Below are 16,162 nucleotides of genomic sequence, written 5' to 3'. Positions count from 1 at the left end.
TGTATCTATGGTCAATTAATAGTTGACAAAGGGGGCAGCAGCATAAAAGGAGTAAAAACTAAAAATAGCATCTTCAACAAATTGTGTTGGGAGATCTCAACAGCTACCTGCAAAAAAATTAAACTTGCCCACCAACTTACACCATACACAAAAATAAACTCAAGATGGACAGAAGACTTAAATATGAATTGTGACACCACAAAAGTCCTAGAGGAGAACATAGGCAGGAAACTCTCAGATATTCCATGCAGCAATATTTTCAATGCTATGTCCCTTAGAGCAAGGTACATAAAGGGAAAAATACAAGTGGGACTTTATCATAATAAGAAGCTTCTGCACAGCTAAAGAAAACATCAGCAAATTGAAAAAGGAACCAACAATATGGACAAATATATTTTCCAATGATACCTTGGACAAGGGTTTGATCTCCAAAATATATAAAAAAACATGGCTTCACTGCAGGAAGACAAGCAATCTAACTAGAAAAATGGGCAAAAAACCTGAATAGACAATTCTCCAAGGAGGAAATACAGAGGGCCCGTAGACATATGAAAGGATGCTCAGCATCATTAGCAATCAGAGAGATGCAAATTAAAACCACAGTGATATTCCACTTCACACCAGTCAGAATGGCCATCATAATCAAATCAGTGAACATCTAGTACCGGCTATGTTGTGGGTAAAAGGGAACCCTAGTACATTGTTGGTGGGAATGCAGAGTGGTTCAGCCATTGTAAAAAACATTTTAGAATTTTCTCAAAACACTAAAAATGGAACTGCCTTATGACCTGGCAATTCCACTGCTGGGATTATTCCCTAAGAATCCTGAAACACCAGTTCAAGAGAACCTATTCACTCCAATGTTCATAGCAGCACAATTTACCATAGCCACATTCTGGAAGCAACCTAAGAGCCCCTCAGTAATTGAGAGGATCAAAAAGCTATGGTACATTTACACAAAGGAATACTCCACAGAAGAAAGAAAAAAAAAGAACTCCTACCCTTCATGACAGCATGGATGGAACTGGAGAGCATTATGCTAAGTGAAATAAGCCAGGGGGTGAAAGACAAATACCATATGATCTCAACTATAAGTGGAACCTAATCAATAAAACAAACAAGCAAGAAAAATATAACCAGGGATATTGAAATAAAGAACAAACTGACAGTAACCAGAAGGGAGGGAGGAGGAGGATAAAGGGGGAAAGAAAGAGAAGGGTCAAATCTCGGAACATGTATAAAAGATCCATGGGCAAAGCCAAAAGGGAGAAGGATTGAGGGTGGGAGGTGGGGGTGGGTGTGGCAGGTGAAAGTGGTGGTGGGAAAATGGAGGCAACTGTACTTGAACAACAATAAAAATAAAATAATCATCATATTAGATAGTTATATGATTGAAGAAACACCACTTCTTAGAAACCTCTCTCTTTTTACTCTCCATTAGATTTGTATAATATCTAATCTAGTGCTTGACACATAGTATGCTCTCAGTAGATACTCTTTGAACAAATAAAATGATATAAAACAAAATGTAAAGCTATTATTTTTGAAGGAATCACATTTTCTTCCAGTGACAACTTTCTTCACACCCTAGGCAGGTGTTCAGATTACTGATGGTGGAAAATTCCATGTCAGTACTTGTGGCATGTTAACCATCTATGATGCCAGGCAAGCTGACGGAGAAAGATATGAGTGTGTGTCTCAGAATTCACTGGCCTTGTTGTGGTCAACATGTTTTTCACAGTCGTTGGTAAGTATTTGTAGCTCCTCCTACAATATTCAATTAAAGCGTTTAAACAACTTACAATTTTATACCTGGTTTATCTCACTACTCAAGTTCCCTATTCATTATTTTTAATTTAATATGTTAATATTAAATCAGAGTTATTTTAATGTTTTTAAAAATGTAAGATCTTATTTAAATTTATCAAAGACCAAAAACTACATTGCCAAAAGGGAACAAAAATAACAATAATTTTCAAATGTATGTCATGTTTTCTAAGGAATTGAAAATTATAAAATGTAAGATCTATTCTCAGCCAAGTAAATGTGAATAAAATAAATTTGCCATATATTAGTCACTCAGGCCTCATTTATTTAATTCTGTGTTAAAAGTAAAAATCAATCAATCATATTTGTAGGTAAGATTTGCCCCTATGAGGACAAATATCTTAATATTTGAAAGCATTTACATTTGGCCAAAAATAGCAATTTTTTACATTTTATTATCAGTTTGGTAATATAGCTATAGCCCTCTTTTAGTTGATTATCAGTAATGACTGTTTCCAAAATTTGATTTTCATAGTTTTATAAAAAATAAAGTCCTGCCTTTAAATTAATCAGTTCATATTAGAGATAAGAGAGTTAATTTGTAGGCAGACTCGAATAGACTGAACTCAACCTTGGCTGTGGTTATAAAAATGGAAACAGGCTGTTAGGATTGACTGATACATTCTCCACATGGGGAAAGCATTCAGAGAAAAATGCAGCATATCGGCACATGTAAATTGATATCAGATTTGCTTTTTTGCAGATTGTTTTAGGAGTTTTTGCTTTTTGACAATCAGAAATGGAAATAAATGACTTCAGCTACAAGCATATGGAATGCTGTGTTGGGTTTTGTCTGTTTTTTGGTTTCCTTAGAAATGGGCAGATTTTATAAATAGGGTTTTGCTGATTTATTTTTCCCTTTTAGTTTTTCCAGCTTTATGGGTCTATTGGGTCTGTTAAAGGCATTGAGTACTTTTTTCATTATGAATACAGACTTGGTTAAAAATAGGTTTACTTAAATTACATTTATAAAGAAATTATTATTTCCTATCTTATAGTACAATAACTTCATATTCCTCCACTCCCAAATTCTTTTGAGATAAAAAAAACTTCTGAAATTCCATTTGTTTGGGTATTTTATATAAAGTGTATATTTTCATCGATAGCACAATAATAAATACATCAAATTTCATGTATTTATTATATTGCATAGCGAAAACTAAAGCTCTCTAGTTTACTATTCTTAAAAGTGTAACAGTGTAGCTAGTAACCAGCAAGTATTTATTGTAGTAGGGATTGAAATTTTTTATTATATAGAGTTTCTTAATACTTGTGTAACTAAATTTTAGTCTTAATGAACTATTCGTTATAATTTCATGTTTTTCCTGATTTGACATCATGAGAGTTTTGTTTTTTTTTTTTGTTTTTGTTTCTTAAAATTTATGGAGCTCCCTTTCTTCTTTTCATCTATTCATGAAACATAGAAAAATATCCTAAAGGTATTTGGAAAAAGTTATTTCAAAAATTAAACACACATAAATTGTTATAGAGGTGCTAGAAATCTTTACCTCTAAACAAACATTCGCTCTCTGCTTCCTTTTCTCTCTCTGTCTCTGTCTCTGTTTTGCTCTGCTACATACACTATAATCACAGTGGCCAAAAATTTTAGAACCTCTGGTAAGATTTCATTGTGGTTGACCGAAATTTAAGCAACTATCTTATATGTACACATTAAAATAAAACATTGTGATAAAAATGTATTAACTACTCTAGCAGGTTTTAAAATAGTGCTATATAGCATTTATTAATATTCAGATCTTTTGTCTACAATAGAAAACAGAAAATTAGGCTGCGGTGATAAAATACAAAAAAAAAAAGTTATTCAATCAAGAAAATTTATGAGTTGGCCAAAAAGTCCTTTTAGTTTGTTCCATAAAATAAAAGACATATTTCTCATTTTCACCAGTAACTTTCTTAATTTGGATATTTTGAGTATGCTGGCTGTCTCCCACATGGCATATATTAATTGTTCTCAATTAATGTCTCAATTTGATTGCTATCAACTTCAACTGGTCTATCCAACCATGAAGCATTGTCCAGAAAGAAACCTCCAGCAAGAAACCTTCACGAACCACTTTTGACATGTTCTCTCAATCACAGCATCTTCTCTATACACTGCACAAATCTTTTTTGTGTGTGTGTTTCAGCTGCATTTTTTTACCTTTCTTGAAATAATAAAGCATAATATGTCAAAAATGTTGCCTGTTTTCTTCCATCTTCAATATTTAAATGGTTACCCAAAAATTCACCAATTTTGATAAGGTATCTTTAAATGCATGCTGATATGATAGCTGTCACAATACAAAATTGTTTCAAATGAAGTTAAAAACAACTAAGAGTAACTAGAGCCATCTTATGAAAAAACAAATGAATTTTTTTTAGCCAACCAAATATTATTTTTTTCCTCTGAGGATATTTATATATCAATACAAGGGGCACTTACTTTATATATGCATCTCATATCAAATGAATATCATGATATTAAAAATATTTTTATAAAGGAAGGAAAATATATGGATATAAATGCAAAAGTACTGAATAAATGCAAGATTTAAGACAAGTAGTGTGTGTGTTTACACAACCCAAATTATCACAATAGGGAAAATATGTCAGTATAAAATATTATTTATAAAACATTTTATGACTTAGACCATTAGATTTACTAGGTCACCTTGATTAAAGAAAGGAAAAAGTCCATGCATTATAGGAAGATTTTCCTCCTATTGCTGCTCCCACTTAGCAATTACAGAATGTTGTAAGTCCATTTATCATGTAATGTGATGTGATGATACCCAGTACGTTGTTTGTCTATGACTTTTAACTTTTTGTATTTATGTCCTTCCTTAAGTGAAAATTGTTAATTTTATATAATCAAATCAATCAATTCATCTTTTTTCTTTCAGTTATTTTTAGCTAATGTATGATCAAGCCAATGTGTTTTTTGTACTATAAAAGATAACACTAAATTCACATTGTAGCCTCCACCTCATAACTACTGCACATAATCCAGTTTACTAAGAAAGTCTTTCAGCAGAATCATTGATTTTACTTTTTTCTTACAATAGTCACACTAGTGGTACTTATTTTCTTGGAATTTTTATGTTAATGCTCTTCACAGAACCATGAAAAATGCGAGTATGTATATATTATCATAATTTTCTTAAAATGGCCAGATGTGAAATGATATTTAGACCTATCTATTATAAAACATAAAACATATATTCACTCACATATATACATACATAACATTTTAATAAGATATTATATTATGTAGCACCATATATAATGTGTCTTAATTTATAATTAATAAAGTAAAACTTTTTTAGTTTTTGTTTTTCATCTCTTTTATTTCTCTTTAATCATATTCTCAAACTCAATTTTTGAAGCTATACTTTCTCTTGTTTTCAATATTTATCATTCTAAAAATTATTTTTTTGTCACATAAACTTATTGTACATTTAAGCCTCAAAATTTAACTAAATAATATGGATATGTCTGATTTTTTTCATTACATGAATTTTAAATATTTGTTCATGATTATTTTTATTTAGCATTTTATTTCTTTTGAGGCTAAACTTCTTAAATCATCATCTGGAGAGGATTAAATATGTTGAAGATTACCAACTCTACTTAAATGAAAAGCTTCTTTTGGTTACAATATTCAACTTGACACAATTTTCACACATTGGAAAACTATGGAATTAGCATGAATTATTTTTCACTGAAATCTTACTGAGAGTTCAATTCTTGCTTTAAGAAATCTCCATAGAGATATGATATTTAATTTTGTTTTAATGTTTAACATTAAAGCAAGATGGCTGAAAAGATAGGCATCTCTATCTTCTCCAAGTTGACAAATTGCTAACATACTTGAATCCCATTTGAATTAGTGTTGTAAAAATGGAAATATTTCACATAGTTTTACTAGATTTTACAATGCTCTAATTCCCTAAATAGTGTTGTTATTGTTGATTGATGCTTTACTTCAGGACAATTACCCACCTCTCTGCAATGAAGAGTATCAAGGGTGCACTGTATAACATTTTATCATCTGAGAAATTTTTGTAATGCCATTTATATCACATCATTCTTATCTTCAAAGTCTGTTTGATGTTTCAATCATTGAAATGATTTTCAAAGCAATACAGGGTAGAAAAGTTAGAGATGACTGTGGAATTATCCATTTTTGGTACTATACAAGGGATTGATGTTGCAATTAAATCTGCATGAAGACATTTGTTTTCAAAGAAAGAATTTATATTATTTTGATTAAAAAATTGTTTTCACTTCAGTTCTATTTAGTTTTTATAATCTCCATAAATCACAAGAGGGATAGTGCATAAGATGGTTAAAGATTGTATTCTTCAGCCTGTATACATGCACCCACTTCTGAACTACTCATCAATGTCAGTTCAGCCTCATAGGGAAGGAAACTTGTCATAGAATCAAAATGGCATTAATTTATGTCATGGGTTCACTCTATATGGCCCATGGTAGGTTATCAGGCATTGGACCCAGTTATGCCAGCATAACCAGTGTCAGACACAGTCAGTAATCCAGCCAATCGGTGAATTAAGAATGATTGTCGAGTTCAATGCACCTGGCCATTAACTGTTAGCCCAGAGGTGAAAATTTTGCTTAGGATACATAGTACTTTGGTTTATTAAAATTTGAATCAGCATCTTTAGACTGGTGATACCTTCCAGTTGTATAAAATTCCTGACTGTCCTGATGGAGCCACCTGGGATGTTTTGTGACACCTGAATGTTTTAAAGTAAACATGATTGTTGTCTTCATAGTAATCAAATAAAGTATATCCTTAGTCTTCACAGTTGTTGGTCAAAGCAGAGCATCTTAAAATGCCATAACGAGGTATTACCCTGAACCCTGTTTACCTACAAACAATATAGCACGGTGGTTATAGATTCCTGTTCTACAGCCATACAGCTTATTTCTTTTTTACTTAAAGATTTTATTTATTTAATTTTAGAGAGAGGGAAAAGGAGGTAGAAAGAAAGGGAAAGAAACATCAATTGGTTGCCTCTCTCATACATCCCAACTGGGGACCAGGCCTGCAACCCAGGCATGTGCCCTGGCCAGGAACCCAGCCAGTGACCTTTCACTTTGTGGGACATTGTCCAAACAACTGAGCCACACCCTTCAGGGCCATACAGCTTATTTCTATTCTCATTGTAACTCCTCACTTCATTGCTATCTGGCTGACTTTGGGCAGGTGATTAAACATCATTGGACCTCTGACTTCTTGCCGTACAATTGAGATCATAATAGGATACACTTGCTTGAAAGATTAATTAATACAGATTAAGTGTCCCAATTGTCTGGAACATAGAAAGGGCTTAATTAAAGTGGGCTATTAATATCATTATCATTATTCTATTATCTAAAATTATTTTGATTTCAGACATAGATGACTAGATATGTCTCAGTTGACCAAAATCTCTAAAATTGTTTCACATTTTCAGTGACTTTAATATTTTTTAACTTAGTTCAGTTCTCCAAGTGTGTATAAATCAGTATAGTGTGCTGGTCCGTGGCCTTAAGATACAAAGATGAGTGATGCATCATCTCATCCTTAACACAATCTCTATTTAGCAGAGGAGACAACATGTCAGCAATTTAAGTACATCTTGTGAATGTAATAGGTGCATGTAATAAAAGAGAAGTAAAACAAAAGATGCCAGCTTGTCAGAGCTATCAGGAAAACTTTATAGGGAGAGTAATGCCAGAGCAGGTATTTAAAGATGAGGGGGGATTTCCAGGCAGTTATGTTTAGGGAAAGAGAAGACAGAAAGTGCCAAGGCCTACACATTGAGTGTTGTGCATTATTTCAGAGGGTTTACTGAGACGCCCTATGACTGATGCAAGGACCCTACAAGTTTACAACCCCCACCATATTTATTTCAATCATTAATTCACTTATTCACAAATTATGAAAAGAACCCACTGCTCCCCTTATATTCTGGTATTAGAGTCTAACTCTTCTCAAACATTTGGAAAATTTAGTATTCTTATGTGCATGGCAGATGTGAGATTCATGGATTCTGCAGACTTACCTTGCAAACAGTGATATGTGAGATTCATGGATTGTGCAGCTTTGCCTTGCAAACAGTAATATCTTTTGTCATTTACAGAAAACCTTACACTTCCAAAGATCTGCTGGCTCAGTTCTGCTGTCTTCATGACCCATTTACCATGGAGATAGCAAGAGCAGGGGGGATTTTTGAGTACACGTCAACTGGTCCAGGAACACGTGAAGCAGGGGCTCGCTGTTGATTTGGATGGCAGACGTCAGCCTCTGGAAGCATTCTGTTGTGCTCTCTATATCAACAATGGCTACCCTTCCACTTTAATCTCCAAAGCATGTCATTTATAAATTTAATTATTCACCACTTTTTATCAAACAAATGCCAATGTGTCTCGTAGGAACTGTAATTAAAAAGTAAGGATGATACACACACACACACACACACACACACACACATTTAAAGTTGTTAATTTTTGCCCATTAAATGCATTGAGTAAATATAGGGGAATCATTTTATGTAATCTTACTTTGGGAATCCAAAAACTATTAGCACTTCTCATAGAAAACTTTTTATTACCGGGAAAATATTTCTCTACTTATCATTGTAACCACCTAAGTCATGCAGTGATTCTACCTGACTCCTTCCACCACCTATAATATATGCATCCCTCCCTCGTCTCTCTCTCTCTCTCTTTTTCTTTGTTATACTGAAGTTTTCATGTTTTTCTTATTGACCCCAGACATTTATTTAATATATGTCAAATAAAAATGCTATAGAAAGCTTTCAGATTTTCTAAGCTTTTCTCTTTAAAATGAAGTAAACAAATGTGATCCCTTGCTATACACTATTTGTGCTGTGAGTGCAACAGCAATGTCTATAGATTTACCTTTCTTTATTCCTTCAGAAAATCAACTGAGGTATGATGTAGAAGGCTATTTGTGTGGTTGGCTCACCCCTTATGTGCGCTAAACAATTATACTCCAAAGTACACTTGACAGCCCCTACTGGTCAATTATGTCTTGGGCTTTCAAGGCTTCCTTAACTAAATTATCCAAGGGAAATTTTCCTAAGATGTCCATATTAGCACTTAAATTAAACCTCCATATATTGAATATTGAATCATACCAGGTATGAGCTAATCATGGTCAGGGCTGCAGAAAACCCAGTTCTACATAATTTCTCAGGTCCAGATGAGGATTAGGCCCATGGGTCTTTCTGGACATCTTTGAGTTCAAATTTTCAGGAATAACTTACTCTTAATCCATAACTAGAAAATTTTAAGTGATCAATATCTACAGAGATATAGCTTTGCTAAAACAGGCATCTGAGATTCATGATGGTCATTACCATACTGAATATCTTTTCATCTAAACTATTTAAACTTTAACAATTTTTCCCCACCTCATTTTCCATTATTTTTAAAGTTAAAGACCCCTTTCCCCCCAGGAACAATTTGGCTTTAAAAGTGAACTCCATATCCATGTCTATGTATCTGGACATGGAAAATTATTGTATATGTTCAAGATTAAGATATCCCAAGGTCCAGCCAGGGGCAGGTTTACACAGATAAAAGACAAATGAAGCTGATACCATTAGCCACTTCCTGGTGATTAAATAGAGATAGTAAGTCTTACCCAGCAAGATTTAATGAATAATTCTTTGCAGATTTGGGATAATGCTGAAATTTCAATCTCTTCAAAGAGTGGCTTCAAGGCACCTCTGGGTTTGTGTTTCACATTCCCTGGGGAAATGACAGCTCTTGTTAGTTATTCCCCTCACACCAGGTGTCATTAGGTTAATATTCACATGATCCACACTGGCACATTCTAGAAGCATGAAACCCGAAAGAAAAAGTTCTGAAATAGAAAAAAAAAAATTCACACTTCTGTGTTGAGGACTAACAAATCCTTACAGACATTACACTGCTAAAATCACAGAGCTAAGGTATAGACAGGACTGGGAACATATTTCTTCATCCTTTTAGTTCATTCTAGCACATAGTAATTGCTCATCAGATAGACATCACCAAACAATTCCCCTAGCTTTTGGAAACTTATATAACTATGTATCCCCTTTTTTCACAATAATTTTACTTTCAGTTTTGCCCTACAGAAATGTGGTAGGATATAAGGATTTCTGCTGACTCAGAGTGACCTCTTCCCCACTGCTCTAGTTGGAGGTGATCCCCTCTCCTCTTGAGGACACCTCCCTCCATTGTTCTTACTGCTGTGAATTTCAGAATATTGTGGCAATGACTTAGTGTCCCCCTGTTACCTTTGCCTCATCTCCTGTTTATCTGAATGCACAGTCAACAGGCATGTGTCCAACTGCTCTGACATGAGGTTCTATTAGAAGAATGGAGCCCAGGATGAAACCTAGCGACCTGCAGTACCCCACGTGGGGCGCCGCTCTGGCCTCCTTTGAGCGCATTCTGAAACCAGCCTATTAGAATGGCTTCAACTTGCCTTGCTGGGTTGGCGGCCACACAATACCCAGTGGGTATTCCCTTCCCTTGCCCAGGCTGATCTCCACAGAGTTGTCGGCCACAGCAACTGTCACCCCCTATGATACACTCACATAGGGCCTTTTTTAGACCACAGTTTGGACCACATGGTGCCTGATTGAACATGTCTCACTTATCTGATGGGCAGCTGTGCAGCTCTGTGTACTAACGACACTCCTTGTTTTCCCAATGTCATTCCTTATACCGACCATTGGAGAACCCATGCACCATGTATGCTTTTTGTATGCTCCAGCCCTGTGTGTGGCAGTGGAATGCCTTCCTTGGTGATGAGCTCATATGCTTGAGAACAGATTAGCCAGCTCATGGCATATATTGATGTTTCTAATGTTTACAGGAGCTCAAAGTGAGAATCTCAAGAACTCAGAGAAACAGAGTGTTGGGGACTCCTGCAGAGAAACACTAGGAGCCTTGGGGACTCCTGAGGACAGGCTTACCTTGAGTCCCTTTGGAAAAAAAAAAAAAGCACTGTTTTTTCCTATAGGCCCACCCACCGAGTACACAAAACATGAGCAGGACAGCCACAGCCTATTTCCTGGCCTGGGACCCCAGGGCTCTCATAGCCATGCATATGTTGTGGATCCAGGAACACTACAGGGTAGCTTCCTGAACCCCCAGTGCGACTCCTTATCACAAAGCCAGGAAGATTGTGGGTGCTGAGCTATCCCTGAAGGCCACCGTCCGCTCCATAAAGTTTTCTTTTCATCTTCTAGAATAATTAAGAAAGGTTAGATAGATCTACATCTTCGGGGGCTCTCTGGGGTAGCCACTAAGTAGCAGGTGCCTTCTCAACTTCTCAGCCTGAGCAGCTGTTCTCCACAGTCCATTCTGTAGCCCTGGATTTGGCTGCCACCAACACTCAAAGGGGACAAGACCACAGGATCCCTCCATTTGTTGACATCAGAGTTTTCTCCAATGTGTATTCTGTTGAAAATTTTGCAGATCTTCAAAATGAAATAAAAATTCAGAAATTAGACAAAAAAACTGAAAAAGTAGGTATGCAGGTGTTACCTGGATTTAATACTTTCTTGGGAGAGGTAAAAGTGTTAAAGGACGTTTGCATAGGTGGAATTTGTTTTCCTCGTGATGTTATTGCAGAGCTTTTAGTAATTGTTATTGTGGGATAAGTTAAATATTAAAGAAAAAATTTCCAGAGATGAAATACCCATTTTTACCTCTTTGTCTATCCACTTCCTTTGTGTGTGTATGTGTGTTTATTTACAAAGATGTATTGCCAATACATCTCAACTAGGAGAGGTTGGCATATCTAGTGCATTTATGTCTATGGCAGTCTAAGCAAGGACATTTGATTGTTATGGGAAGGTCTAAGTTCTTATGTAAAGACTTGTAATTAACTGGCCCATCACGTGTTTTCTCAGGAAAAGCAAAGTAGTGGGATAAAAAAAAAAATATTTTTCAAAAGAAGAAATAATTATAAATTTATCTTCAGAATATAAGTCAGGGCATTTTAACTGCACCATCAATACCTGTGAGTAAAGTATCAGTATTACTTTTTCTATATATGAGATACAATTTGTTTAACTTACAAGTGTAAAATATTTTCAGAAAAGAGCTTTAACTGTTCCTTGTGCTAACAACCTCTCACCCTTAAAATATGTTTAAAAAATTAAAGAAATGTTTAATCAGTAAGTTTTTGTCTATGGTAAGCTAAGCATAAAAGACTAACATATTTACCAATAGATTAGGTATATTAATGTGAAATTATTCAGAGGTGTTTAATATTGTTCACAAATTATGGAGTTAATTGTCAATGTTATACCATTTTGGTAATATCAGGGATATTTTCTCATGCTTATGTAGAATATCAAACTGTGAAAATATATAACATTTAAAATCCAGTGTCTGGCACAAATAATGCTTCTTTTATTACAAAATCTTCTATTACAAAATTATAAGCATGTAATTCTATAACATAACAATATCACACTCAAGCATACTGTATGACATTTTAGATGAAATGTTCAAATTAAAACTATAAATTATTATGTGCATATTATTACCCTACCAACCACATTCAAGCAGGCCTTCCTTCTGCCAGAACTTGTATATCAGAGTTGCCCTGACTGGTGTGGCTGAAGGTGTTGGGCATGATCCCACAAACTGAAAGTTCACCTGTTTGATTCTTAGGGAACATGCCTGGGCTGCAGACCAGGTCCCCAGCTGTGGGTGTGTGAAAGGCAATTGACTGATACTTCCTTTTCTATTGGGGCACATTCTGTTTTAAGATTGTTTTTGATGCATATCTGATAGTCTTGCCTAATCCTCTGCTTAGTCCTTTGCAAATGAGGGCCCCTCCTGCTTCCTGCCCTAGGCCTTCTCCCAGCAGTTTGGAGCCAGGCTATCAGCAACAGAAAGGCAAGGGGAGGAAATAAAAAGGTGATAGGGGACAGCTTTTAAAGGCCTTATATGTCATGCAAATGAAATTGATCTTCACGCTGTGTTTAATTCTAGAGCAGGAGAGTGACATGAAGAAATACTTTTCCTTAAATGATAGGTGGCAGCAATTTGGTAAATATACTGGAAGGAGGAGAGGCTAGCAATAAGAAATTCTACAGTTGCTGCAGTAGTCTAGGTGAAGCAAGAGGATAGCTTAGATAACTTGTGGCAGCATATGCAATGCTATCAGTGTTCCAAATGTTCCGTGGGAGGACTTTATCTCCATTGAATAAAGCTGGGGTTAACTTTTGCTTTGTAATCCATTTGAGTCTCATTTCTCAATTCACAGCTAACTTGTATATTCACTACAAATCACAGAGTACCAGAAATACTTTCTCTTAAGAAATTTCCTATCACAAGTCCCCCTAAATCTTACAGTTCTAATGTGTGTCTATCACAGGTGGGCACAGGTAACCAGATTCTTGGTGACTGTGTACAAAAAATTGAACCAAACACACAGAGTTTATAGCACAAAGTGAGGAAAAGCAGATTTATTAAGTCACACAGAACACGGGAGAGACCAACTCTGAGCTGAGCTGAGCTGAGCAGAGAAGAGCAGAGTTTAGCAGCAGCAGCAGCAGTCCCAAACTCAGGCGCTAGAGGGCTTTTATTTCTCTAGGGTGGGTCTCCCACAATGCTAATTTATTATAATGTTATTATAATGAAGCAGGGGTCAGGTAGCATCTTCTGCACAGGTGCATTCCTGATTCATTAGAATTCAATGCTTTTCCAGATGCACAAACTACCAGTCTTAGAACAGGGTCTCCGCCCTTTATCCATGTTCTTTATCTTAGCCCTGGGGCACCTCTGGAGTTTCCTGCTTCCAGACTATCTCCTGCCTCACGTCTACTTGTTGCCTCAAGCAAGATTGGGCTGGATTATAGGTATGACTCTTCCACTATGAGACAGGTGGCGCTTAATAAATGTGACTGGCTTTTAAGATGGACAGTGGCCATGTAACGGGGCACAGCCAGGGCCCCCGCAAAGGGTATTTGTAACAGGGTCCAGAAAATGGGGTGTCCAAGAAAAAATATATTCTCCCCATCCCAGGGTGGGCCCCCCCATGGGGGATGGGAGCCTTGAGCAGGGGCATTGAGAGTCATTTTGCATGTCAATAACAGGAGAGCTTCATTCCCCATATGCAAAGAGCGTTATTTTGCACATCACGCCAGCTAATCAGTAAGGTTTAAAAGACTTAATACAGAATGTAACTGAGAGAGAGAAGGAGGAGAGACTGGGCCTGCAGGAGAGATAAAGAGACACAGACTCTGGGGAACAGTGAGAAGATCACGTGGGAAGAAAGAAAGGAGAAAGGACTCTTGCTAGTGGGCCATGAGAAGGTGCCACATGGTCTTGGAGTAAGAGCTGGAGATTGTGGCGATGCAGCGGATGGTGCTGAGACCCGTGAGAGGCCTGCCCAGCCGAACCCCGGACTTCTGTTCTTTTTCTTCTGAAGGACGGTGCCCCTGACTGGCCTGACTGGCCTAACTGGGCAAAACGGGTAAGGCAGGGCTGTGTGTGTGCTGGTGATTGTTTTAAGGGGATTTTGAGATTTAAGAGAGATATTTAGCCATTAATTAAACCTATATAACTTTTGAATAAATAGTTCCTTTCCTTTTCACCAAACTCTGTCATTCAGAGCCATAATTCCAAGGGCGGCAGGCAAAGGACCCACAACCAAGGGACGTTGGGGAAGCGCGGGGTCGTTGTTTCAGTTATTGCATCTGGGCACCCCCTTTCCCCCACGGGTCCATTTGTTTGGTAACTGCCAAGACCCTGCATGTTGAATGTTCACACCTCCGGCTTTCTCTTTGTTCCTTTAATTCATTTGGAACCTCAGCACAGAGCCTTCTGAAACTGAAACATGGAGTCGTTATCTTTGCTTCAGTGAATATTTAAACTGAAGGAACTTCTTGCAGCCTGATCCAAGGCCTCTACTTGAGGACAACAGGACTGACCTGCTGTAGGTAGGTTCAGGGAGGCAGGAAGGCCAAGCTAAATTCTTCTACGGCTACCTCTTTTTATTTGTTTTGGGGGGAGGGGAGTTCATCCATTGTCTGAGCTTTGTTTTTTTATTTAAAATTTTTTATTTTTAAATCATGTTTATTCTGTTACCGTTGTCTCAATTATCCCCCCCCCCTTTGCCCTCCTCCACCCGTGCCATCCCGCCCCCCTTCTACAGTCAATTCCCACTCTGTTGTCTTGTCGATGTTAATGGGTCATTCATAATATGTTCTTCGTTTAGTCCCTTCTCCTTTCCACCATTGTCCTCCTTCCACTTTTCCCCCTGGTCAGTTTCAGTCTGCTCCATGTTTCTTTGCCTGTGGTTTATTTTGTTCATTAGTTTATTTTGTGGAATAGATTCCACTTATAGGTAAGATTGTAATGGGGCACAGCCAGAGCGACCCCAAAAGGGTATTTGTAACAGTGTCCAGAAATTGGGTTTTCAAGAAAAATAGAAGACATTCTCCCAGCCCCAAGACAGGCTTCCATGGCGGATGGGAGACCTACAGTAGGGCCATTGAGAGTCAAATTTGCATGTCAACAACAACTGGATAGCTTCCTTCCTCATATGCAAAGGTAGTTATTTTGCATTTCAACAAAGCTAACCAGGAAGGTTTGAAAGACTTAATACAGAATGTAACTGGGAGAAGGAGGCGAGACTAAGGGACACAGACTCTGTGGAACAATGGAAAGGCCACACGGGATAAAAGGGGAGAAAAGACTTTTGCTACTGGGACATGAAAATGTGCCAGCCTCATGGGTTTGGATTAAGGACTGGAGATCATGGCGATGCAGCAGATGGTGCTGAGAACCGCTAGAGGCCTGCCTAGCCAAGCCCTGGACTTCTGTTCTTTTTCTTCAGAAGGATGGTACCCCTGACTGGCCTAGTTGGGCAAAGAGGGGAAGGCATGACTGTGTGTTGGTGTGTGTTTTAAATGGTGGCTGTTCTGAAGGGATTTTGAGATTTAAGAGCGACATTTAGCCATTAATCAAACCTGCATAACTTTTGAATAAATAGTTCCTTTCCTTTTCACCACCATTGAAAGCCATAATTTCAAGGGTAGCAGGCAAAGGATCTACAACCCGGGTACCCCAGGAAAAGGAGGGGGAGCGTTGTTTTGGTAATTGCATCTAGGCACCACCTCTCCATGGGTCTGTTGTTCTGTAACAAGATCATACAGTATTTGTATTTCACCCACTGGCTTATTTAATTTAGCATAATATTCTCCAGTTCCATCCATGTTGTTGCAAAAGGTAGGAGTTCCTTTTTACTTTCTCTTAAGGGCAGATTAATTTTATTTATTTT

General features: G+C 37.0%; 1 protein-coding gene across 1 annotated transcript in view; it reads left to right on the top strand.

The window, feature by feature from the left end:
* Positions 1-11,522, top strand: part of PXDNL (peroxidasin like) — a 354,687-nt gene extending 343,165 nt beyond the window's left edge. Inside the window, 11 exon segments of the mRNA XM_054595292.1 lie at positions 1,592-1,706; positions 1,709-1,747; positions 5,968-5,995; positions 5,997-6,016; positions 7,958-8,078; positions 8,080-8,135; positions 10,114-10,249; positions 10,251-10,373; positions 10,526-10,773; positions 11,069-11,194; positions 11,197-11,522. Of these exon segments, the coding sequence (XP_054451267.1) occupies positions 1,592-1,706; positions 1,709-1,747; positions 5,968-5,995; positions 5,997-6,016; positions 7,958-8,078; positions 8,080-8,135; positions 10,114-10,249; positions 10,251-10,373; positions 10,526-10,773; positions 11,069-11,194; positions 11,197-11,522 (1,338 nt within the window).
* Positions 11,523-16,162: the final 4,640 nt, after the last annotated feature.

This window comes from Pteronotus mesoamericanus, unplaced genomic scaffold (assembly GCF_021234165.1).
Source record: "Pteronotus mesoamericanus isolate MK-2021 breed Mesoamerican mustached bat unplaced genomic scaffold, CSHL_Meso_final scaffold_54, whole genome shotgun sequence".
Taxonomy (NCBI): domain Eukaryota; kingdom Metazoa; phylum Chordata; class Mammalia; order Chiroptera; family Mormoopidae; genus Pteronotus; species Pteronotus mesoamericanus.
The sequence above is the reverse complement of the archived record's forward strand: the minus strand, read 5'-3'. Positions and strand labels throughout refer to the sequence as shown.